The sequence below is a fragment of the Cherax quadricarinatus genome, chromosome 97 (assembly GCF_038502225.1).
Source record: "Cherax quadricarinatus isolate ZL_2023a chromosome 97, ASM3850222v1, whole genome shotgun sequence".
NCBI lineage: Eukaryota > Metazoa > Arthropoda > Malacostraca > Decapoda > Parastacidae > Cherax > Cherax quadricarinatus.
The window spans coordinates 6830408-6856130 of NC_091388.1; the positions used below are offsets into that span (position 1 = coordinate 6830408).

A 25723-nucleotide genomic window follows, 5' to 3' on the forward strand; every position below is an offset into this window, starting at 1 on the left:
CCCGCCTGTAGATCAACCTTTCAAAGACTTTGCAAATATTCAAAAAATCCAACAACGGCATATATAAATTATAAAAATTTAAAACATGATTGACTGAAGAAGAAAATAATATTTTTTTCGTAGAGAGAGCAGTATGGAGGCTGAAAAGTTAATATAAATGTAGTTATTGCGGTGGTTGACCCGTGACGTCACAGACCGGTAACCTTCATGGAAGAGAATGAGTGAGAGGTCGCTCAAATCTTAGCAAATATCCAAAGCCATCGGTGTTATTAATTGGTTAAAAGTGAACCACAGCAATGAGTGGGCCTATACCCTTCCTGGGCAGTAAAATAAGCCTGATATCCAAATCAGAAATTCGATATGAGGGCATTTTGTACACCATTGACGCTCAGGAGTCGATTATCGCCCTGGCCAAGGGTAAGTTTTGTTTGTTTACAATAACAAAAGCTGGACCTCTATGAATAAACTTAACCTTTATGGCTCTACCTTCCATTTTTAACTTAATTTTCCCCCGTCAGTGAGTGAAGCAACTCGCTCCCTCACCCATTTTGGTTTAATTTTGAGTTTTGGTTTATACTTTCAGTCGCACTTTCTAAAATGACGCGGAAATGTCTTTGTAAACTTAATATTGTTTTAATTTTGTGCTATAAAAATGACCATTTTTTTAATTTAAGATAATTTGGTTTTACGACGGAATTACTTTAAATGGCGTAATAAATGACGCGGGTTTAGTGTTAACTATTAGGTAGGCGTTAAATCCGTACGGGTGGTCAAGCTTACTGTCATTTGAGCTAACTAGTTTGATCCGAGGAAGGAGAGACTAGCAGACATTCCTCACATCAAGAACCTTTTATCAGCATTAAATGGCCATTGTTATCTATGACATATGTAGTAAATTATTAGCTACTAATATTTTACAATCACGTGACTTAAGTCAGCTGATTATTACTTAAAATGACTCGTTAGACACTAATTTGTATTATGATAAACTAGGCAGGTACCTTGTTGCCTGTTTAGGGCTTCAGATCCAAGGGAGTGGGGCTCTTCCCATGTATCAGACTTGAATATCACCTGTTTCCCTATGGGTTTAGTGTTTCCCCCTTAATATAGTTTATATCATTTGTAAGCCACATTTCTGCCTACTTGAGAAAGGTTATGAAAGACAGTAAACTCTAGTTTATACCAATAAATGCCTTGAATCAGTGGCAAGTACTAGGGACTGGTAGTTTATTTTGGTACACTTGTACTGTTATGGTGTAAATTACCTGGGATAACCCATAAACAGTCGAAGCAAGATTAATACCTGGGACTTGTAGGAACTTAAAGGAAGGAGAGTACCAGGGACTGGCAGGCACTTGCAGCAGCTACCAGGGACTGGCAGCAGCCACCAGGGACTGGCAGCAGCCACCAGGGACTGGCAGCAGCCACCAGGGACTGGCAGCAGCCACCAGGGACTGGCAGCAGCCACCAGGGACTGGCAGCAGCCACCAGGGACTGGCAGCAGCCACCAGGGACTGGCAGCAGCTACCAGGGACTGGCAGCAGCTACCAGGGACTGGCAGCAGCTACCAGGGACTGGCAGCAGCTACCAGGGACTGGCAGCAGCTACCAGGGACTGGCAGCAGCTACCAGGGACTGGCAGCAGCTACCAGGGACTGGCAGCAGCTACCAGGGACTGGCAGCAGCTACCAGGGACTGGCAGCAGCTACCAGGGACTGGCAGCAGCTACCAGGGACTGGCAGCAGCTACCAGGGACTGGCAGCAGCTACCAGGGACTGGCAGCAGCTACCAGGGACTGGCAGCAGCTACCAGGGACTGGCAGCAGCTACCAGGGACTGGCAGCAGCTACCAGGGACTGGCAGCAGCTACCAGGGACTGGCAGCAGCTACCAGGGACTGGCAGCAGCTACCAGGGACTGGCAGCAGCTACCAGGGACTGGCAGCAGCTACCAGGGACTGGCAGCAGCTACCAGGGACTGGCAGCAGCTACCAGGGACTGGCAGCAGCTACCAGGGACTGGCAGCAGCTACCAGGGACTGGCAGCAGCTACCAGGGACTGGCAGCAGCTACCAGGGACTGGCAGCAGCTACCAGGGACTGGCAGCAGCTACCAGGGACTGGCAGCAGCTACCAGGGACTGGCAGCAGCTACCAGGGACTGGCAGCAGCTACCAGGGACTGGCAGCAGCCACCAGGGACTGGCAGCAGCCACCAGGGACTGGCAGCAGCTACCAGGGACTGGCAGCAGCCACCAGGGACTGGCAGCAGCTACCAGGGACTGGCAGCAGCTACCAGGGACTGGCAGCAGCTACCAGGGACTGGCAGCAGCTACCAGGGACTGGCAGCAGCTACCAGGGACTGGCAGCAGCTACCAGGGACTGGCAGCAGCTACCAGGGACTGGCAGCAGCTACCAGGGACTGGCAGCAGCTACCAGGGACTGGCAGCAGCTACCAGGGACTGGCAGCAGCTACCAGGGACTGGCAGCAGCTACCAGGGACTGGCAGCAGCTACCAGGGACTGGAGGCTATTTTAGGTGGCATCCTGGGGAAGACAGTCAAAATGCCTTGGTGATAATTACACATAGCTAGTGGCTTGATTGGGATATCTTGGGTTAGTGTTAAAATAATTTTATACTTAAATGTCTCATTATCTTGTCTAATTAGTTGAGAAATTTAAAAACAAAAGCAAACTAAGTACTTTCGATGTCATAAAATATGGAAGTTGAGGTTACTTTTGCAATGTGGACTAAGATTAAGGGACCTCCTAGCTAGTGTTGAATTAAGTGAACTGGCTCGAGATCATTACCAGGTCAGTCTGACACTTGAGAAGATTCTTCCCAGTGTGATACACTGAGAGCATATGTAAGTTTCTGCAGTTGGATAGATAAGCTTTATGGATAAATGCAGTACCAAAAGATTGAATATAATGGAAACAGTATACTAGTGCATTAAGATATCACCTGTCAAGTCAAATGCTAAATTTTAAGACTTGAAAGGTACTATTAAAAATTCCCTTGCATTTGAAATTTGGCTTGTGAGGGGTATCTGACAAATAGTTTTAAGGTAGTTTATGTATAGGACTATGATTTGGGAGAAGATACTCTGGTTGTTTTAATGGAAATACTGTGTTTTAAACACAGTGCATGTCTCTTTACTAAGCTACAAAGAGTCAAACATTAATAATAGACATGAATACATATGAGCAAGATCAGTTACTAATGTGGTTATCAGACAAGACAGATTAAAGTGAGTCACTGGGCTCTGATTACCACTTTCCAGGGGTTCTTAAGAAATTTAGCAGAGAACTATTAGGTACATGACTTATTCAACATGAATGGTGTCATGCCAGACATATCCTTTTTGTTTTAAAAACCAGCAGTCATCCACCAAGGCAGTGTGACCTTAAAATAAAAAATTAAAAAGCTTTCTTGCCAGAATTGAGCAAACATGATAGTTTAAATGATCCTTTGAGTTACATCCCCATCTGTACTTCAGAGTGCACTGTACTTGGCACTGCTAAAACTCCCTGCTAACGGGTGTCTCTGAATCCTTTCCATGGTACATTTCTCTCACAAACAGCATGTCAAACCATAAAAACCCGCTGTTATCCACTTGTTCGTACCTGACACCATTAGACTAGATTTCAGGATAGTGAAGCCCTTAGTGCTCTTAAACCTTTACCCTCTCCCTCAAACCACTAAATTATGCCTCTTTAAAAGCAGGAAACTAATTCTTCACTTTCTATTCATCACCTTCCCAATGGGAAAATTATCGTAATCATAAAACTCATAGCTTCACTTGGTCAATAAATCTGAACAATGAGTATCATGATAAATTGAACTTTTTGTTTCATGAGGGCTTCTTGTAATGCAAAGTTCATGGTTTTCTGAAATGCTTGCTTGAGATATGGCTAGTCTTTTGTGGACTTCAGAGAGGCCTGTCGTGGTTTTGTGCATGACTGGTTTGTTACTCTTTATTGGGATATGACTGATCATAGGCACTAGTTGACACAAGAGGTGAAATTAGTGGTGACCACTCAGATGGCATTCCATGGGGAAGAGGGCTGAATATGGGATCCCTTGTTTGTAGATTTTTTTTTTCCCCCCCTCAAAAAAGATAAAAAAAAATTAATATTGATAAAGGTTACTGGTGACTAAACTAGGCATAAAATACATTAGTCTTGCAATTTTATTGAAGTATTGAGCTGAGAATAAGCACAAACTAATTCCAGGGCTTTACTCCAGTATCTAGACTAGCAATGTTTGTACACCTCTGGCAAGACGGCTGTTGAACGCGTAATGGTCGTTTCCTTTTATTGGGACATCCTGCCTTGGAGAAAAGATTGTTATAAAAAAAAATTTGACAGATGGGCTTAGCCCTGGTCTAACAGTAAAACCTCAATTTAAGACTTATACTGTAACTGATCTGAGCAGGCACTTTCCAAAATTATCCATGCTTCTTACTACCTAGGAAAAATTCTTTGGTTCTATTGGTAATTGCCATTACTGGACAACCTTTCCTTAGTTATCTTGTTAAATCAATGTTTTAATCTTAATATTTCTCAAGTAAGGTTCTTATTCTTTCCCAAATACAGAATACTTTGCCATTATGTACTAAATCTTAATTCACCCAATTAAATTTTCTTTTTAGTGCGATCGTTTGGGACAGAAGACCGCCCAACAGAGATGCCAGTTCCTGCAAGGGATGAAGTTTATGAATACATTATTTTCAGAGGAACAGACATCAAGAAGATAGAAGTTTGTGATACGCCTAAGCAACCCACCCTACTTCACAATGACCCTGCAATTGTCCAGGTGTGATTTAGATCCTACATAATTTTTTGTAGCGTGTTGTCGTGATAATGGAGAAGAATCCTTCCTCTGTAAGCCATGCATGTTGTAAGAAGCAACTAAAATGATGGGAGCAAGGGCCAGTAACCTTTCTGTATAAATTACTAAATGTAAATGGAAGAAACACGAGTTTCGATGTTCACTTTGGTAATTTCAGAAATTTATTTTACTGTTGCAAAGCTTAGTGATATTGGTAGTTTGTATGCTAATAGCAACATAATTTAAACTATTTTGTGCTGTATATCCCTTGTGGCTTAGCGCTTCTTTTTGATTACAATAATAATAATGAATTATTTTGTGCTATTCACAATCTTTCATCTTTCAGCATTCGGCCCCAGCAGTTCCATCATCTTTCCAGGCAGCACCGTTCTCACGTCAATCCCTTGGTCCAATTGGTGGAGGCCTGGGTCTGTCCTACAGTGCATATGGCCAGTCAATGACACAGCAGGGTATCCCAGGGGCGGGAGGTTTTCCTATGGGCTCGACAACTCAGCCCAGTGAGTTGAATACTGTGGCAGGTGGTGGTGGTGTGGGTAGTAGTGTTGGTGGTGGTGGTGGTAGCCTGGATCAGCAGTCTGGCACTGTCCCTGTGGCAGTGCCAGCCCCAATTGGTCCTCCACCCCAGTCTGGTACACATGCACTTCACCAAACAGGTAGGAGCAAGTGCCACGTAAATCTTAATTTAGTTTTAATGTATTGGGAGGGGTTGAGATAGTATGTACTGTATGTAAAAATAAATATCTTAAATACAAAGTGTAATGAGTGGTTGGTGGCACAAATCCCATGAAGATGAAATAGAAAAATACTGCACATTACTGCTTCCCTGAGGTACAAGGGTAATGTATAAACATGTGGATATGAATTAAGGTCAGGCTAGGAACAAACAACCATAGGTCTTGCGAGAAGCAGAAATTGGGTAATGATGCATTCGTATCAGAATACATTATTTAGTTTTTGTACATTTGAATTTTTGTATGCATTGGAAGCAGTTTTTCTTGTCCAAAGGCAGGGGGAGCTGAAATGCCTGGTAAATACTTCTCAAAGTTTATGAATCATTCTTATTGTTGACTAGTATGAACCAGTAGTTTGATTCGTCCAGTGATGGGGCTGGTATTTTTGCTTGTATTGTGACTTTGTGCATGTAGAAAGTCTTTATGCTAATTTTAATCTAGTAAGAATATTGACAAAATAATTAGCTGAATGTTAAATTTATGATTATATCCTCCAATTAATGGTTATATCCAGGAAAGGTAACTCTTTCACTGTTCTATTTACTGATAGATTTTCTTGGTGTACTGTATCACATGGTCCCTTCATTATTCCAAGTCATAAGTGCCATAAACCTTTCTGCCTTATACTGAGCACTGATAATTTTGATCTTGGTTATTTGTTACTACCCCAGTAACTACAATTGGTTTGTGGTGGAACCCATGGCACGAGTCCTTAAACTGGCAGGCCCAGTTCAGGCAACCATTCAGTGCTAGCCTAACAAGATTCACCCAACTAGGTGTTTCTGTATATGGGAAGTTGGTATGGGCCTATGCATTTGTACAAGGCTGCTTGTGTGTGTAGAAATGAATTTTGTTTTATTATTAGGACTGGCTTGCTGCAAGGGGTTCAAACCCATTAGATGTTTTGTTAGTTGCCAAAGATAGTTTTAGGATTTTGAGTCGCATTATTCCAGTGTTTGTAGAGGACCAGTGAGGGTGAGCAGACTATACTGCAACCATGTTGCTGACAAATCATTATCAATTGGAAATGTGTATATAAATGTGTGACTAGAAAAGTGTTGTGATTTCATGCATAGGAAGTTGTACATCACAAATAACTACTGTACTGTCTCCTCTTCAAGGGGGGCTCCTTGGCGTGGTGAAGAGGCTCTTGGTCTGAGGAATTAGACCTATCGGTCTTCTTCCTCAGACCGAACCTAATTACCCCCCAATCTCCCCTCCCCTATCCCATCCTCCCCTTTTTCCTTTCCTCCTCCTCCTCCCCACTCCTCCCTTTTGCCCTTCCTCTTTTTGTCCTTTGGGATTTCTCCCACAGGCGCGCTAGTTCCTGGGTAGGAGAAAGGATACCGGGGTCCATCCCATTCCGTTGAGGTTCTTAGCGGTGGCGTAGTTTGCCGTGGAATCTGGATCGCCTGGGGATGTCCCGATCCCTCTCCGGTATCCCGGAGTAGCTTTGGGTGTCTTTCGGGCGACGAGTGTATCTCTGGAAGCCACCTTTCGGATTCCGGGGGTGGTGGCCGAAGGAGGTACGCTTTGTGGCGGATATCCGGCCGCCCTCTCTTTTGTCCACCGAGGTAGCTCGGCAGATGTGAGGTTGCTATCCCGGATTGTTAGTTTACTAGCATGATGGGTAGGGTATGGCATGGGTTCCATGCTGCATCTGCGCTACTTGCGGTGCTGAGGTCCTCTTGGGCGCGGAGGGAGATTTCTGGCCCTTTCATTCCTCCTAGGAACTATCCCTCCCCGGTCCCCCCTTTTTTTTCTTTTTTTTTTATTTTTATTTTCTTTTCTTTCTTTTTTTTTCTTAAAAACAAAAAGAAAGAAGTAACCTAACCATGGCAGCCCTAGTCCATGAACCTGGTACCCCCGGGCCCCTTCTTGATACCGCACCCCGTTCTGACCCCGCCTCGTCTTTGGACCATTCTTCAGACATTCCTCATGCCTCTGTACCTATTGCCGGTGCTGTTTTCTCACCCGCTTCAGGTACTGAGGCCTCGACTGACTCCTTCGATTTATCAGACCTTCACTCTCCTCTGACTATGCTTCCGGCCTCTCCCTCTACGGTGCGGCAATTTTCAAATCGCCGACCCGTTCCACGTCGGACCAACTCTGGTCCCACGCCTAAACGTCAACGACAATTACCTGCTGATGATACTTCTCCACCTTCACCTTCTCGTTCTTCTCAGAAACGATCGACACGTCCTTCACTACCTTTCCACGCTCAGTTTCAGACTGAACAGTGGACTAAATTCTTCACTTTACGACCAACTTCCTCTACTGCCTATCTTTCTGACCATAGTATTGGCAAGGCACTCCTACGCCATGTTGGTAAAGATATTTCTTTTCATGCTCTTAAGAGCGGTACGCGCATCATTACCGTACAGAATGCTACCCAGGCTCGTGAGCTCTCTCGTCTTTCCCATATAGATACTGTTCCTGTCACCCTTGAAAAACATCATTCCCTCAATTCTTGTAGTGGTACCGTCATTCTGCCCCATACCATAGTTCAACAAAATTTCCAGACATGTGGCACCGACATTCTAGAACAGCTGGAACTCCAAGATCTTCCAGTCCTCAAGGTAGACACTTACGTTCTTCCTGCCCGTGGGCGGAGACGATACCCTAGCAATGTGGCTCGTTTAACTTTTGACAGCCGAGACTCCCATCATAAGAACATAAGAAAGGAGGAACACTGCAGCAGGCCTGCTGGCCCATACTAGGCAGGTCCTTTACAATTCATCCCACTAACAAAACATTTGCCCAACCCAATTTTCAATGCCACCCAAGAAATAAGCTCTGATGTGAAAGTCCCACTCAAATCCAACCCCTCCCACTCATGTACTTATCCAACCTAGATTTGAAACTACCCAAAGTCCCAGCCTCAATAACCCAACTAGGTAGACTGTTCCACTCATCAACTACCCTATTTCCAAACCAATACTTTCCTATGTCCTTTCTAAATCTAAACTTATCTAATTTAAATCCATTACTGCGCGTTCTCTCTTGGAGAGACATCCTCAAGACCTTATTAATATCCCCTTTATTAATACCTATCTTCCACTTATACACTTCGATCAGGTCTCCCCTCATTCTTCGTCTAACAAGTGAATGTAACTTAAGAGTCTTCAATCTTTCTTCATAAGGAAGATTTCTAATGCTATGTATTAATTTAGTCATCCTACGCTGAATGTTTTCTAACGAATTTATGTCCATTTTGTAATACGGAGACCAGAACTGAGCTGCATAATCAAGGTGAGGCCTTACTAATGATGTATAAAGCTGCAGTATGACCTCTGGACTTCTGTTGCTTACACTTCTTGATATAAATCCCAGTAATCTATTTGCCTTATTACGTACGCTTAGGCATTGCTGTCTTGGTTTAAGGTTGCTGCTCACCATAACCCCCAAGTCCTTTTCGCAATCTGTATGGCTAAGTTCTACATCATTTAATTTATAAGTACTAGGGTTATGGGCACTCCCAAGCTTCAGAACCTTGCATTTATCTACATTGAACTGCATCTGCCACTTTTCTGACCAAGAATAGAGTTTGTTTAAATCCTCCTGAAGTTCCCTAACATCTACGTTTGAATCAATTATCCTACCTATCTTTGTGTCATCGGCGAATTTGCTCATATCACTAGTAATTCCCTCATCAAGATCATTGATATATATTATAAACGACAACGGGCCCAAGACTGATCCCTGTGGAACGCCACTTGTTACAGATCCCCACTCGGATTTAACCCCATTTATGGACACTCTCTGCTTCCTGTCAGTGAGCCATGACTCGATCCACGAGAGCACTTTTCCCCCAATGCCATGAGCTGCCACTTTCTTTAACAGTCTTTGGTGCGGAACTCTATCAAAAGCCTTACTAAAATCTAAGTAAATAATATCAAATTCTTTATTGTGGTCAACAGCCTCAAAAGCTTTACTGAAGAAAGTTAATAAATTAGTTAGACAAGACTGGCCTCTTGTGAATCCATGCTGAGTATCATTTATCAAGCTATGCTTATCGAGATGGCTTCTTATAATCTCAGCTATAATTGACTCTAGTAATTTGCCTACAATTGAGGTCAGGCTTATTGGGCGGTAATTTGACGGTAACGACTTGTCCCCTGTTTTAAAAATAGGAGTTACATTAGCCATCTTCCACATATCGGACACTACACCTGTTTGAAGAGATAAATTAAAAATATTAGTTAATGGTTCACAGAGTTCCATTTTGCATTCCTTAAGAACTCTTGAAAAAACCTCATCAGGACCCGGCGACTTATTTTGCTTCAGTCTATCTGCCTCACAACCATCTCACTAGTGACTGTGATGTTACATAATTTATCTTCTTCTAGCCCACTGTAAAAATTAATTACTGGAATATTGTTAGTGTCTTCCTGTGTAAAAACTGAGAGAAAATAATTATTCAAAATCAAGCACATTTCATTCTCATTGTCAGTAAGGTGCCCATAGTTATTTTTAAGGGGACCTATCTTATCTCTAACTTTTGTTCTATAGACCTGGAAAAAACTTTTTGGGTTAGTTTTAGAATCCCTAGCAACTTTAATTTCATAGTCCCTTTTAGCTTTTCTTATCCCCTTTTTAATGTCCCTCTTAATGTCAATATACTGATTCATAAGATGACCCTCACCTCTTTTGATACGCCTATAAATTCCTTTCTTATGCCCTAGTAGATATTTGAGCCTATTATTCATCCATTTTGGGTCATTTCTATTTGATCTAATTTCTTTATATGGGATAAACGCTCTTTGAGCAGCATGTATAGTGTTCAGAAAACTGTCATATTGATAGCTCTCTTCGTTACCCCAGTCAACAGATGATAAGTGTTCTCTAAGCCCATCGTAATCTGCTAAGCGAAAATCTGGGACTGTTACTGAGTTATCGCTACTATCGTACTTCCATTCAATGCTAAATGTAATTGATTTGTGGTCGCTAGCACCCAGTTCCTCTGAAATTTCTAAATTATTAACAAGGGATTCATTGTTTGCCCTGACTAAGTCAAGCAGGTTATTTCCCCTTGTAGGTTCTGTCACAAACTGCTTCAAAAAACAATCCTGAAATACTTCTAAGAAGTCGTACGATTCTAAATTCCCAGTCAAGAAATTCCAATCAACATGACTAAAGTTAAAGTCTCCTAGAATTACTACATTATCGTGCCTTGTGGCCTTAACAATTTCCTCCCATAGTAGTTTCCCTTGGTCCCTATCTAAGTTAGGGGGACGGTATATCACTCCTAAAATCAGTTTTTCATGCCCCTCTGAAAATTCTATCCAAACAGACTCTGTATGTGTTACTTCAGACTTAATACCCGTTTTTATGCAACAGTTCAAGCGATCTCGGACATACAATGCCACCCCACCCCCCCTCCCAATACTTCTATCTTCTTGGAACAATTTAAAACCCTGAATATGACATTCCGCAGGCATGTCCCGACTTTTTGAATTAAACCACGTCTCAGTTAAGGCAAATACATCAATGTTACCTACACTAGCAACTAATCTCAACTCGTCCATCTTATTCCTAGCACTACGGCAATTAGCATAATAAACATTGAAAGACTCTCCTTTCTCTTTACCCTTCCTGCTCATTTCTATTTTTCTACTAAACCTATTATTGTCCTTATCACCCAAGGTCCCTGGCTTTTCAATATCTATCTCGTTCTTATTATTACTAGTTCCCCTAGAACTCGTAATATTACTACACTGGGACTTCACTGTTTTCCTGCCAAAACCCATACCACTAACTATTCCTAGTTTAAAGTCCTAACTGCTCCCTCCACTGCAGTTGCCAGTGCTCCCACCCCACACCTAGATAAGTGAACCCCATCCCTAGCATACATGTCATTTCTGCCATAGAAGAGGTCCCAGTTGTCAATGAATGTTACCGCATTTTCCTTACAGTATTTGTCCAGCCAGCAATTGACACCAATTGCCCTGGACAACCATTCACTTCCAACTCCCCTCCTTGGCAAAATACCACATATGAGAGGGTTCCCACCCTTACTTCTTATTATTTCTATTGCTGACCTATACCTGCTAATCAGGTCCTCACTCCTACGTCTGCCAACATCGTTGCCTCCAGCACTGAGACAGATAATAGGATTGCTCCCATTACCTCTCATGATGTCATCCAGACGGCTAACAATATCCTCCATCCCAGCCCCAGGAAAGCAAACTCTCTGTCTCCTACTCCTGTCCTTCAAGCAGAACGCCCTATCCATATACCTAACTTGGCTATCCCCAACAACAACAATATTCTTACCTTCCTTAATGTCTTTCGTCATGTCGTTCCCAGTAGTCAACTCACATTCGTCCGGTAGCACTGAGAATGTATTGGATGTTTCCACAACAGTTTCCACGGCAGTCTCTTTCTTCTTCATCGTTTCTACCTTTCCATTCGTCTTCTTGATCGTCAACTTCTTTCCCTGCTGTCCAGCCACTGACCAGTTTCCCTTCTTGACCTGAGGACTCAACACAGGAGGACTGCTACGAATCTTCTTGTTTTCCTCGGTCAATCGCCGAATTTCCAAATTCGCCAACCTCAATTCTTCCTTAAGCTGTTGGTAAAGTTGCTTGATGGAGGGCATCTTGCTTCAATTCTAGAGAGCGCGCAAACAGGTCTTCACAGAGCCAAGTACACGTCAACACTGCGCAAATGCCAACTCAGTCAGGAGCTACTGCGCAGCACGTCCGCACGGCCCAATAGCAGGACATCGGTTACAAGTTCGAAAGGTGATCCCTACACCACAACAGTGTAGAAATTGCTGGCGATTTGCCCATCCAGCGAAATATTGCCGGGCTGTGGCTCGTATGTTGGTTTGCGTGCAGCCAGCAGCAACAGCCTGGTTGATCAGGCTCTGATCCACCAGGAGGCCTGGTCTCAGACCGGGCCGCGGGGGCGTTGACCCCCGGAACTCTCTCCAGGTAAACTCCAGGTCTCCAGGTATCTCCGAATGCCCAGTCTGTGGTGCCGATGACCATTCTAATACGTGTTGCAATCGATCTCCCTCTTGCCTTAACTGTCATGAGGCTCACCCTTCGTACTCTCGCCGTTGTCAGGTCTATTTAAACGAGCGGGAAATCCGTTACCTCAAAGAGACAGAAGGTCTCCCTTATGCCATGGCAGTTTCTCATCTCCGCCTCCAAGGGAGACTCCCACGTGTTTCTTATTCCCGTGTTTCAAAACGTCCCCCCACTTCTGGTATCCCATCTTCTACACCCACCTCTGTGGTTACCTCTCCCATAATCACTCCTGTATCTAATCCTTTTGCTGTCCTCGGCTCAGACGTCCCTACTTCAACGCCTCAGTCTAATCTCGCTTCTTCGAGTTCTCTTACAAGCCTCAGTATCGACGAGACCTCGTACGACACCTCTTCCCAATCGTCCCTCTACTTCTCAAAAGTCAAAAAAAGGTCCGGTAACACCTCCTACCCATCTTCCACCTCCTCATTTTACCCTCCCTGTCTCTGTCCCTAGTTCTTCCCCTCTCACTGGCTCAGTTACAAGTGCAGAGGTTCACCCTCCTCCTCGTAATGTACCTTCCTCCCCTGTTCCCTCCCAAGTTTCTTCCTCTTCTGCCACCTCCCAGGTTCCTGTCTCTTCTGTCCCCTGCCACGCTTCTCCAGTTCCCTCCACCCTTTCGCCCCCCCCCCCTACCTTGGTACAGTCCAATACAGTTCCAATCTTTACTCATCCTCCCCCTACCATTCCCAATATTGTCTCCCATACGACATCTCTGAATTCCGAAACACTTGAAGCAATCTCTGAATATATTGCAGAGACCAAACCATCAATGGACACTGATCCACCTTCCGCTCTTTCTCTCTCCTCTGCTCCATCTGCGCAACTCCTTTCTTCACAGCGCACCGTTCCTTCGCTGCTTGAACATTTTCCACTGCCTCCGCATGTGGACTTTTCTAACCCTTCTAGTCCGTAGGAACCCTTACCTGCGGATTTCAAGTATCTTTATCATTGCCAATCATGGCCTTTTTACAGTGGAATATACGCGGCCTCAGGGGTAATCGGGGTGAGCTTCAGATGTTACTCTCCCAGTTTGCCCCTGTTGGTGTTTGCTTACAGGAACCAAAATTACACTCTGCTGTTATTTCTCACATCTCAGGCTATAATTTATTGTATTCTTCAGATCCTTTTCCTGATGGGACCTTTAATGAAAGTGCCCTTCTTCTCCGCACTGATATTCCGTACCATCAGCTATTTGTTCATACTTTGCTGCATTACACAGCAGCCCGTATCCACTTACATAGGTGGTATACGCTCTGTTCTTTATATCTCTCTCCTTCTCGGGCATTATCTATTCCGGATTTTGCCTTCCTTGTTTCGTCATTACCGCCACCGATTCTGTTACTTGGTGATTTTAATGCCCACCATTTCCTCTGGGGGGGGTCTCACTGTGATTCCCGTGGAATTCAGTTAGAGGCTTTTCTTGCCACCCACCCCCTCCACGTTTTAAATACAGGTACTCACACCCATTTTGATCCTCGGACTCATACTCTCTCTTGCATCGATCTCTCAGTTTGCTCTTCCTCCGCCGCATTAGACTTCACTTGGTCTGTTCTCCCGGACTTACATGACAGTGATCATTTCCCAATCATTCTTACTTCCCCTTCATATTCGCCACCTCTTCGCACCCCATGCTGGCAATTTAATCGGGCAAATTGGAACCTTTACTCATACCTGACTGTTTTTAAAGAGGTTCCTTCTTCGTCCTCCATCGATGAGCTTTTACACCTCTTCTCGTCCTCCGTTTTCACCGCAGCTTCTCATTCTATACCCCAAACTTCGGGCAGGCATTCTCAGAAATGCGTGCCTTGGTGGTCTCCTGCTTGTGCTCGTGCAGTACGTTTGAAACGCGCTGCATGGGGCAGGTACCGGTACAATAGAACCACAGAGCGACTCCTTGATTTTAAACAGAAGCGTGCGATCGCTCGCCGTGTCATCCGTGACGCTAAACGCACTTGCTGGCGAGATTGTCTCCACCATCACCTCTGCTTCCTCTATGAGTGCAGTCTGGAAAAAAGTACGAAAACTGAGTGGTAAATATTCTCCTGACCCGGCTCCTGTTCTGCGGGTTGCCGGTGTTGATATAGCAAACCCACTAGATGTTGCCAATGAAATTGGCAATCATCTGGTCCGTATTTCTCAGGGACTCCATCTATGCCCCTCATTTCTTTCCTCAAAGTCTGCCAGAGAGTTAGCACCCTTGGACTTTTCTTCTCTCAGAGAAGAACAGTATAATGTGCCTTTTACACTTCAAGAACTGGAGGCAACACTCTCAGCTTGTCGATCATCGGCAGCTGGGCCCGACGACATTCATATTCGTATGCTACAACATTTACATCAGTCAGCCCTTGCAGTCCTATTACGCCTTTACAATCTTATTTGGTCACAAGGAGTTCTTCCACAGCTGTGGAAATCCGCCATTGTTCTCCCTTTCCGCAAACCAGGCACTACGGGACATGAAACCTCCCACTATCGTCCCATTGCTCTTACCAGTGCAGTTTGCAAAGTAATGGAACGTCTAGTAAATAGACGTTTAGTGTGGTATTTAGAGACACACAACAGTCTCTCCACTCGTCAATATGGCTTTCGTAAGGGACGTTCTACCATAGACCCCTTACTGCGCTTGGATACGTATGTTCGTAATGCCTTTGCGAATAACCACTCAGTTATTGCCATATTTTTTGACCTTGAGAAGGCATATGACACAACTTGGAGGTATAATATTTTAGCCCAAGCCCACTCCTTAGGCCTTCGAGGCAATCTACCATCCTTCCTTAAGAACTTTTTAACTGACAGGCATTTCCGTGTTCGGGTTAATAATGTGCTCTCCCCGGACTTTATCCAAGCTGAAGGTGTCCCCCAGGGATGTGTTCTGAGCACAACACTTTTTCTCCTTGCTATTAATGATTTGGCCTCTAGTCTTCCATCAAATATTTGGTCATCACTCTATGTTGATGACTTCGCTATTGCCTGTGCAGGCGCTGACTGTCACCTCCTTACAGTTTCTCTCCAGCATGCAGTCGACCGTGTTTCCAATTGGGCCACCACACATGGGTTTAAATTTTCCAGCACTAAAACCCACCAAATCACTTTCACTAGACGCTCTGTCATCTCCGATCATCCTTTGTACCTCTATGGCTCCCGTATCCCTGAACGTGATAGTCAAGTTTCTGGGCCTCCTCTTTGATCGTAGGTTATCCTGGAAACCTCACATTACCTCTCTGAAGGCAACTTGTCACAGCCGGCTGAACCTTCTTAAAACCCTTGCTCATCTTTCGTGGGGAGCTGATCGTCGAACCCTCCTTCACCTACATTCCACCCTTATTTTATCGAAACTTGATTATGGTGACCAGATCTATTCAGCGGCATCTCCTGCTACTCTCTCTAGTCTTAACCCCATTCATCACCAAGGATTACGTTTATGCCTTGGTGCTTTTCGCTCTTCCCCTGTCGAAAGCCTCTATGCAGAAGCGAACGTTCCATCCTTATCCGATCGCCGTGATGCCCATTGCCTGCGCTACTATGTACGCTCTCATGATCTCCGCAATCCTTCCATTTATAGAATGGTCACTGATATTAGTAGACATTATTTGTTCGCCGCCCCTGCTTACTCCGTCCCTTCTCTCTTCGCCTTCATTCGCTCTTGTCTTCTCTTCAACTACCACCTTTCTATGTACATGTAGCATCTCACTTTTCTCTACCCCACTGGGAAGTTCCAGCTGTTCGAGTCTGTTCTTTCTCCCTCCCTTGCTCGAAAGCCCAACTGTCTACGGTCGCTTCCCGCTCTCTTTTTCTTGACCACTTTCACTCTCATTCTCATGCCATTGCTGTGTACACAGATGGCTCTAAGTCTTCTGACGGCGTAGGATTCGCAGCAGTGTTTCCGGACAGCGTCGTACAAGGGCATTTACTATCTTCAGCTAGTATTTTTACTGCTGAATTATATGCCATCCTTACAGCACTTATCCGTATTGCATCTATGCCTGTGTCATCATTTGTGGTTGTCTCAGACTCCCTTAGTGCTTTACAGGCTATACAAAAATTTGATACACCTCACCCCTTAGTCCTCCGTATCCAACTTTGGCTACGCCGCATCTTTACTAAGCATAAAGATATTGTTTTTTGTTGGGTCCCTGGTCATGTTGACGTACAGGGCAATGAACAGGCAGACACTGCTGCGCGGTCAGCAGTACATTACCTACCAGTTTCTTATAGAGGTATTCCATGTACGGACTATTTTGCTGTAATATCTTCCCACCTTCACACCCGTTGGCAACAACGTTGGTCTACTATGCTCGGCAACAAACTTCAGTCTATTAAACCGAGTATAGGTTACTGGCCGTCTTCTTATCACCAGTGTCGAGGTTGGGAGACTACTCTCTCCCGTCTTCGCATTGGCCATACTCGTCTTACTCATGGATATCTCATGGAGAGGCGTCTTGCTCCTCTCTGTGAGAATTGCCAAGCTCCATTATCAGTCAGCCACATTCTGTTGGACTGCCCACTTTATCAACGAGCACGCAGAATTTACCTCTGTCGTCGTCTTCGCCCCGCTGCTCTCTCTTTACCTTCCCTTCTCGCTGATGGACCCACCTTTCATCCGGACTCTCTCATTGACTTTTTGACAACGACTGACTGACTTCACAAATTCTGATACTTTCAGCCCTTTCTACTTGAATCTCTTGCTACCCTCTACCCCCGTACTATCCCCTGCCCCGCTGTTTTCTGTAACCTGCTGATCATCCCCCCTCCCTTCTGCCATCCAATTCCCTTGCTTCCTTCCCTACCCTGCAGCGCTGTATAGCCCTTGTGGCTTAGCGCTTCTTTTTGATTATAATAATAATAATACTGTACTGTCTAAAGTTGTGGTCTACAAGAACTTTGTTCCAGTGTGCTTTCTCCATTCTGAACAGAGTTCATCCCTTATTAGCCAGTGATCTCTTGCAGTTATTGAGCCATTGGCTTGTCTCACTATCAACTTGTTAGGAAACATGAGTATGGTTTAAAGCCCTTATTGCTTGGTTAGTTGACAACATAAATGTTAAAGCCTGAAAAGGGTCCCTGTGATATTCTGAATATAGTGCTGTACTCTTCTATTTTTTCATCTTTGTGCCATTGACAAGTGTTTGTAACACTTTTGTTTGGACTTTTGTTCATGTGTGGATGTACAAAAGTCTCATTCTCTATTGTATTATTTTGATTAGCTTTTCAGCCTTGTACAAAAACATTTTTACTGCTGCATTAGTCTTTTGGCATTTGTTCCTTTGTTTTAGTTGGTGACAGTAATGCACTATTTTTAGTCACTGTAGAAAATTGTTTATTAAATATTTTTACCACATTAGTAATGAATTTAAATATGCATGTGAGTATACAATAGTTTTAATTAATTGTAAAGTTGCCTTACCATTAACATTTAATTCACTACTGTATTCACATACCTAGACCATCAAAATTGGGAAATGCATGGAGTGTGTGACCCTGCATTTCCCCATGATAGACTAAAATGTTGAGGCTGATCTGTTTCTGAATTGGCCTTTCTGCACATGTACATACAAGTTTACACTAATAAAAGTACTTTAGTAATATTTGAATTTGTTTTTGTTGAAAGTTGCACATAATGGAAGTACTGTCGTGGGAGATGTGTAATGTACGTAACGGACAGTACAGTAGGTGAAAGTGGAGGAACACTTACAGAAAGTGGACAGTTAAACATCTTGGAGTACAAATGTGCCAAGAGCCTTAAATGTAGCAGATATTAGGCATTAAGTAAATTAAACTTCACCCATAGGCAAAACACTCTGGTTGGTCAGAAACTGTTTGTAGGAATTTCAGTATCTGTTGAAAAAGCTATTTTGTTAATTTCCCTTACATTATCATTGTTAAATATTGGTGAATATAAAGATTTTATGATACAAGGTTTATTTGCACTGTCTTCAGTACCTCGTGGACCAATGCTCCAATTCCTTGAATAAAACCTGAATGCCTTATTTTATCCCTTTGGGTTTACCACTCCTTCAGTGAATGTAATTCAGTACCTCTCGGTCTCTTGAGGTATTTGTCTTGACTTGAAACTAAGGTCTCCAATATTTTTTATTTATTTTTTATTATCACACTGGCCGATTCCCACCAAGGCAGGGTGGCCCGAAAAAGAAAAACTTTCACCATCATTCACTCCATCACTGTCTTGCCAGAAGGGTGCTTTACACTACAGTTTTTAAACTGCAACATTAACACCCCTCCTTCAGAGTGCAGGCACTGTACTTCAATATTTTCTAGGTATAAATTATAGTCCCATGGTAACTAGTTCAAATGCCATATTAAATTCCATATTACTAGCCTTTTAAAACAATCCTAGATAATGTACCTTCTTGAAGAGTGAGTAAAGTATTGTGGCCCACAGTAGTTAATCCCATAAAGGGGAAGCCTTAATGCTGATAAAAAGATCTTCATACAAGGAATTGGAGCTGCCCTTCCCTTTGGGATCAGACCTTGTTAACTACCACTCCCCAAGCTCTGACCTATGTATTTAGCAGTGTAATTGAGTAATAGCTGGCTCTGGAAAGTGGATATTTCTTATGATTGATGCAAGATCTGAATAAAACTCATTACAAAGTAACAGGATAACGTTTTGTATCAGACCTACTAGTAGGATCAAGATCGTCCACACCCACTACTCGCAAGTCCCCAGTCTCTGATGCTGGTGTTCAAGTGTCCCCACCTCCCACCAGGGAGGAGAAAAAGAAGCCTCCACCACAGCCACAGCGGCAGTCACAAGACAGGTAAATGGAGAATATAATTTTCCATCAAAATTTTAATTGCCTTAATTTTGAAGTGCTAAAATTTTATTAGTCCAAAACTATTTGGTAATAACAAGCACTGTAGACTTGAATTCTCAAAGTATGAATTTGACTTTTGAAGTTTCAAATAGCAATATGCACAAGTATTTCTTACATTCTATTTTAGCAGTTTACAACCTAAGAAATATTTGTCCTGTTGCCTCTTATTTGCGTGTAAAATTGCCACTCAAAATTCATACAATTGGATTTTTCAATTTTTTGTTGAGTACTAAGTTGTAAAAGTTTATTAAAATTCATTTTATTGTGGATGAGTCTGACCTTTGTGTTTTTTCAGATCTCAGAGGAGTAGTAACCAGGGTGGCCAAAGTAGACGCAATACTCAGCAGGTACCACAACAGCAAATGACTCAACAAGTACAGCAACAGAGTCAACAACAGCCTCAACAGAGTCAAAACCAGCCACAGCAGCAGCAACAGCAACAGCAGCAGCAACAGTACAATAATCAGTACTATGCGTATCGCCAGCAGCAGCAGTATCAAGGCAGAGGTGGAGGCGGCATGAACCGTGGCCGGGGCAGTAGAAGACCTTCAGGGCAGCGTGGCAGGGGACAGATCTTTAATCAAGGAACCAGACAAAGACAGTTCCAGGATCGGCAGTTATTTGAAAAAGACTTTGACTTTGAGCAAGCAAATGAGGAGTTTGAGGAAGTTAGAAGTCAACTTGCAAAAACAAAGATCACTGAGAATGGAGACAAGAAGGATGATTCGGGGCATGAAACCAATGCTGGGGATGATGTGGAGACTCAGTCAACATGTTATGATAAGAGCAAGTCTTTCTTTGACAGCATTTCGTGCGAGTCAATTGAGCGCAGTCAAGGGTAAGTTTGTAGGTTGGGGTGAGGAAAAAATCAGACTCAAGACATAAATGCTTAACAAAAATAAGACTGCATGTATAGTACAGGACAGTATAGTGCTCCCTTCAGATTTGCAGGAATTGCATCCCCAAGCATTGCTGGCAGTTACTTTCATTTAGTATTACCTTTGTTTTGTATTTTATTTACATTGATGAACTCATTGTGATCTTCCTTAAAAACTTATTTTCCTAGGGATTGCAACAAACTGATTTTTGACTGAGAATGGTAAAAAAATTTTGGATTTTTTTCTGCATGTCTTATGAAGTGTCTGGTGTTGATCCACTCTTGTTAAAATTTACCCCCAAAAAATAATCTGAAAGATTTGATAGAATTGGGTTTTTTTCAATTTGGGGGAGAGAGGGTGGATGGCCTTCAGGCTTAATTCAGGAAATTGGAGCAGAGATCCAGTTCCCTAGTTCAAGAGCCTCCCACCAGCGTCAAGGAGCCTACCAAGTTTTGTGATGTGTACCCACATCTTTATACCTGTTATCATTACCATTTGTTTGTGTACCACACATTTAGCCTTGTTTATATTTTTGCCGACCATCGTAAGTTTAGCACTTCTTTGATCAATGCATTTTTGCCTTCAATTGTCTGCTTTCTGCTTGATGTGGGGAATTGAAGTAGGGCCCTAGTGTAGGGTGTTTATAAGAATTCCATAATTAGGAATCTCCAGTTTGAATTTGTGTAAATATGATGACACTGTGCTCTTGGGAGATTCTGAAGAGAAGTTGCAGAGATTGGTGGATGAATTTGGTAGGGTGTGCAAAAGAAGAAAATTAAAGGTGAATACAGGAAAGAGTAAGGTTATGAGGATAACAAAAAGATTAGGTGATGAAAGATTGGATATCAGATTGGAGGGAGAGAGTATGGAGGAGGTGAATGTATTCAGATATTTGGGAGTGGACGTGTCAGCGGATGGGTCTATGAAAGATGAGGTGAATCATAGAATTGATGAGGGGAAAAGAGTGAGTGGTGCACTTTGGAGTCTGTGGAGACAAAGAACTTTGTCCTTGGAGGCAAAGAGGGGAATGTATGAGAGTATAGTTTTACCAACGCTCTTATATAGGTGTGAAGCATGGGTGATGAATGTTGCAGCGAGGAGAAGGCTGGAGGCAGTGGAGATGTCATGTCTGAGAGCAATGTGTGGTGTGAATATAATGCAGAGAATTCGTAGTTTGGAAGTTAGGAGGAGGTGCGGGATTACCAAAACTGTTGTCCAGAGGGCTGAGGAAGGATTGTTGAGGTGGTTCGGACATGTAGAGAGAATGGAGCGAAACAGAATGACTTCAAGAGTGTATCAGTCTGTAGTGGAAGGAAGGCGGGGTAGGGGTTGGCCTAGGAAAGGTTGGAGAGAGGGGGTAAAGGAGGTTTTGTGTGCGAGGGGCTTGGACTTCCAGCAGGCATGCGTGAGCGTGTTTGATAGGAGTGAATGGAGACAAATGGTTTTTAATACTTGACGTGCTGTTGGAGTGTGAGCAAAGTAACATTTATGAAGGGATTCAGGGAAACCGGCAGGCCGGACTTGAGTCCTGGAGATGGGAAGTACAGTGCCTGCACTCTGAAGGAGGGGTGTTAATGTTGCAGTTTAAAAACTGTAGTGTAAAGCACCCTTCTGGCAAGACAGTGATGGAGTGAATGATGGTGAAAGTTTTTCTTTTTCGGGCCACCCTGCCTTGGTGGGAATCGGCCAGTGTGATAATAAAAAATAATAAATAAAATGATTTAAATCTTGATAAGGTTAATTAACAGTACTGTAAATGTTCCCTGCTGGATACATAGTGCCATATTCAGGACCTTTCATTTTCTTTAAAACACTAAATATTGTCATTTGACACTTTAGTGTTCAGGTAATTTCCTAAATGCTCCATCTTTTCAGGAATAGCCAACGTCCTGACTGGAGGCATGAACGCAAGATTAATGTGGAAACTTTTGGTGTGAGCTCAGCCAGAAGAGGATATTACCCTCGTGGTCGAGGTGGTTACTACCGTGGAGGTTACTATCGCACGTATAATTATAACCAAGGGTATTACAGGTATGTGTATCATTGAATTTCTGTAATACATAAAATTGATTTTGGGGAAAGTGTGAATTTTCGAGCATACTTTTTTTATATAGAAACTAAACTTTTACTTTTCAATGCTATGGCAATCATTACAACGGAGCTCTTGAAAATCTACCAAACCTATTTAACCCTTTCAGGATCCAGACCCCAATCTAAAAGTGACTCTCAGGATTTAAAGGTTTAAAAAATTCTTATGAAATGATAGAGGAACTTCCTGGAGGTAATGACATCAAAAGTACAAAATTTGATTGAGAACTTGTAGAATTATGATTTTTCGAACTTGGCAGTTTTGGCGATATTTACGCATAGGCGCTGTCGCCACTGAGGCTTATTTTAGGCCAATTCTGCTGTTTGTCGACCAGACTCTTAGCTATTTCACTAGTATGCCTTCCATTCTATTGAGTACAAGAAACTGCCTATTTAATTATTTAAATTACCCAATAGTAACAAATTGGTAATTTGGCCAATTTCACACAATTAAAAAATAGGGTCCAGAATAAACAATTTAGATATAACTGGCACTAAAACATTTCCTGTTCATTACTTATATTCCCAGGAATCTCCTGTATAACACTTGCTTTCCACTTTGAATTTTCATTCACAATAAATATACAGTATCGTGATTCTTCTCGTAGATGATTAGTACAGTGGACCCCCGGTTTACGATCGGCTCCCAATGCGACCAATTATGCAAGTGCGTTTGTACGTGTATGTTTGGGCGTCTGAAATAGACTAATCTAATCACAATATTCCTTTTTGGGACCAAATTCGTTCAGTAATGGCACCGGAACATACTTCTGGAATGAAATAATATCGTAAGCCGGGGGTCCACTGTATATGTTTCCAGTTTCAATAATTTCTTGTGTATTCCTGTATAATTTTTAATTGCTTTATTTTACAGGACTGAAATTTTTCACTAACAGTTTTTCATAATTTTATGGAATTAAAAGCTAGTGCATCCATCCTACAGGTCTGGTAGTGGTGTCTTTCGTGGAGGCAGAGGTGGTGGTGGGGGAAGAGGCGGTATAGTAAACGTGAACGGAATGTCAAGAGGTGGCGGTGGAGCTGGTAGCTCGTATGCATCTGCAGTTCGGAATGCTACACAGGCCAAGTAATAGTGTGATGCACAATACTGCACCTACCTAGGATCAGGATGAAGGTTGAGAATATGAAAAAATGTGTAAAAAAACAAAAATAAATTATTGTAGGGTGACTGTTCCTAGGTAAGGAGATAATTTAAAGCTTTAATCAATGCAACTGGATCTTTACTTCTCTTGGTGTTTGACACTTTGGGTGAAATTAGATTGTGAAAGGTGCTGAAACTAAGAAAGTAAAATAGACTCGAAAGTTCTAACTCGAAGTTAGAAAGTATTAAATTGAGTATTTTGGTTCAAAGATTAACCTTCTGGGGAACTTTTTTTTTTTCTTGGAGCAAGATGAATGCTTGTGAATATCTGTTGGCAGATAGTGTAAAAAGAGACATTTACTTGGTCCACATTGTCAAGAGAAGACCTGACCTGTTCAGTTCCTGGAAAGACTGTACTGGATAGAAAGGCTCTGGAGTGATTTGGTTAGAGAATAAATTGGTGTTACTTGGCAAGAGGAATGGAAAAGACTGGAAAAGAGTGAATAAGATAAGCAAGTGATGATTGGATTTATTGAACAGGTTTTCTTTAAATGGTGATTCTGGGTGTTGGTTACAAACCAGCAGCATTATGTTAGTCTTCTCTAGGTGCAAGGAAATTTTTTTACCAAATGGCTGACTGTGATGATTGGAAGCCATTGTTATGCTATGACATTCATATGCAGTTCCTTTTTGTCCGGCAAATGGAACATAATCAGTATAAAAAATGTACAAATAGGACCCTCCTGTTACGAGTGATAGAAGCATTAGATAATACTGGAGCCTGCCAGTATAGACGTGTAGGTTGGTACCTCGTATAAGAGGCCAAGGAGGTCTGAAGTGAAAGTTGTGATCAAAAAGGAAAACTACACGAATACCTTACAGCTTCACCTGCTGCGGAAAAAATCAGTATTTTTTTTAATGCAGTTCAACTTGAGACAATGATACTTTTTATTTATTTTAATTTTTTTGAGAGGATCCTGTAGTTAAATTTATTAGGTTACTTACCACTTTCATTGAATTGTCCAGTTGATTACAATGTAATAGTTAAATTGGTTAGGGTTAAATTCTTAATGTATGAAGAGCTATAAATATTGGAAATAAAACTGATCAGGATTCCATCTCAACACTGCCCTTGCAGATTATACAATTGGTAGCATCAGGTAATATTGGCTGAATAGTGCAGGGCAGCATGTGGACACCACCAACGTCCATGATATGTGGAGATCATCATCCACATAAAAAATGTGCTTTTTGAACATCTATTTTTACAATAAACTTTAAAGCACTTGTAATGGCTTTTATTTTCTTTTAGGGATATAATTGATGCATTATTATTAAAATTGTAAAATAAACATGTGAAGGGGTTCTTATGCCTGCAAAACCTTAAAGGGAAAACCCTATGTCCTTCCTTGGATTGAACTTGATGGCCTATATTGCAGATAGCAACCCTTAAAGTTTAGCATTCACCCATAAATGTATGCAGTTTTTTAAACCAGCTGCCTCCGAAAAATTGATAAAATTATACCGTTATAAATTATTGCTGCCTTGCCAGAAAAAAGCAGCAGCACCAATTGCAGATTGCATCAAGGAAGACCGTTAATGCTTCAGGGATGAGTTTTAACTAACGAACGAGTATTAGGGTAGCAGTGACTGCTGTGATTCCTGGTAAAAGCTTCAGCTGGCAGTTTAATTTTGGATTACTCTAGGCTCCCAATGTGCTTCGTTTGCCCTGGCCCAGTATGCCACTGTGTGTGATGCAAAAGATGGAGTGTTCATCTGATCTCTATGTACAACACAAGGATGTGGGGTTCTGTTGGTGCCCCAGATAAATTAGCCACCTCTTGCCTGAATATAATCATCTTTCTATAGATGAGCATTCTCTAAATACAACCTGAATACGTTACATTTTCCCTAAGTGCAGTGTAATATGTTGCTCAACATGCCACCTAAACTTTCCCTCTTCATTCTATCTGCTGTATAGCCTTTGTGGCTTAGTGCTTCTTTTTGATTATAATAATTCCCCCCCCCCAAACCAGTCGGCCGTCTTCCACCAAGGCAGGGTGACCCAAAAAAGAAAAAATCCCCAAAAAGAAAATACTTTCATCATCATTCAACACTTTCACCACACTCACACATTATCACTGTTTTTGCAGAGGTGCTCAGAACACAACAGTTTAGAAGCATACACATATAAAGATACACAACACATCC

At 42.5% G+C, this 25723-nt stretch overlaps 1 protein-coding gene across 2 annotated transcripts; it reads left to right on the top strand.

The window, feature by feature from the left end:
* Positions 1–179: 179 nt before the first annotated feature.
* On the top strand, positions 180–24799 carry tral (trailer hitch). 2 transcript variants are annotated; one of them, XM_053800211.2, is made up of 7 exons: positions 180–417; positions 4647–4810; positions 5172–5499; positions 19249–19390; positions 19743–20285; positions 22201–22356; positions 23357–24799. In XM_053800211.2, the coding sequence occupies exons 1-7, from the start codon at positions 297–299 to the stop codon at positions 23499–23501; spliced, it is 1599 nt and encodes a 532-aa protein (XP_053656186.1). In that variant the 5' UTR covers positions 180–296; the 3' UTR covers positions 23502–24799. The 2 variants fall into 2 exon arrangements, with proteins under 2 accessions (XP_053656186.1, XP_053656187.1); XM_053800212.2 differs by having other exon boundaries at positions 181–417; positions 5172–5343; positions 23357–23644.
* The last annotated feature ends 924 nt before the right edge of the window (positions 24800–25723 follow it).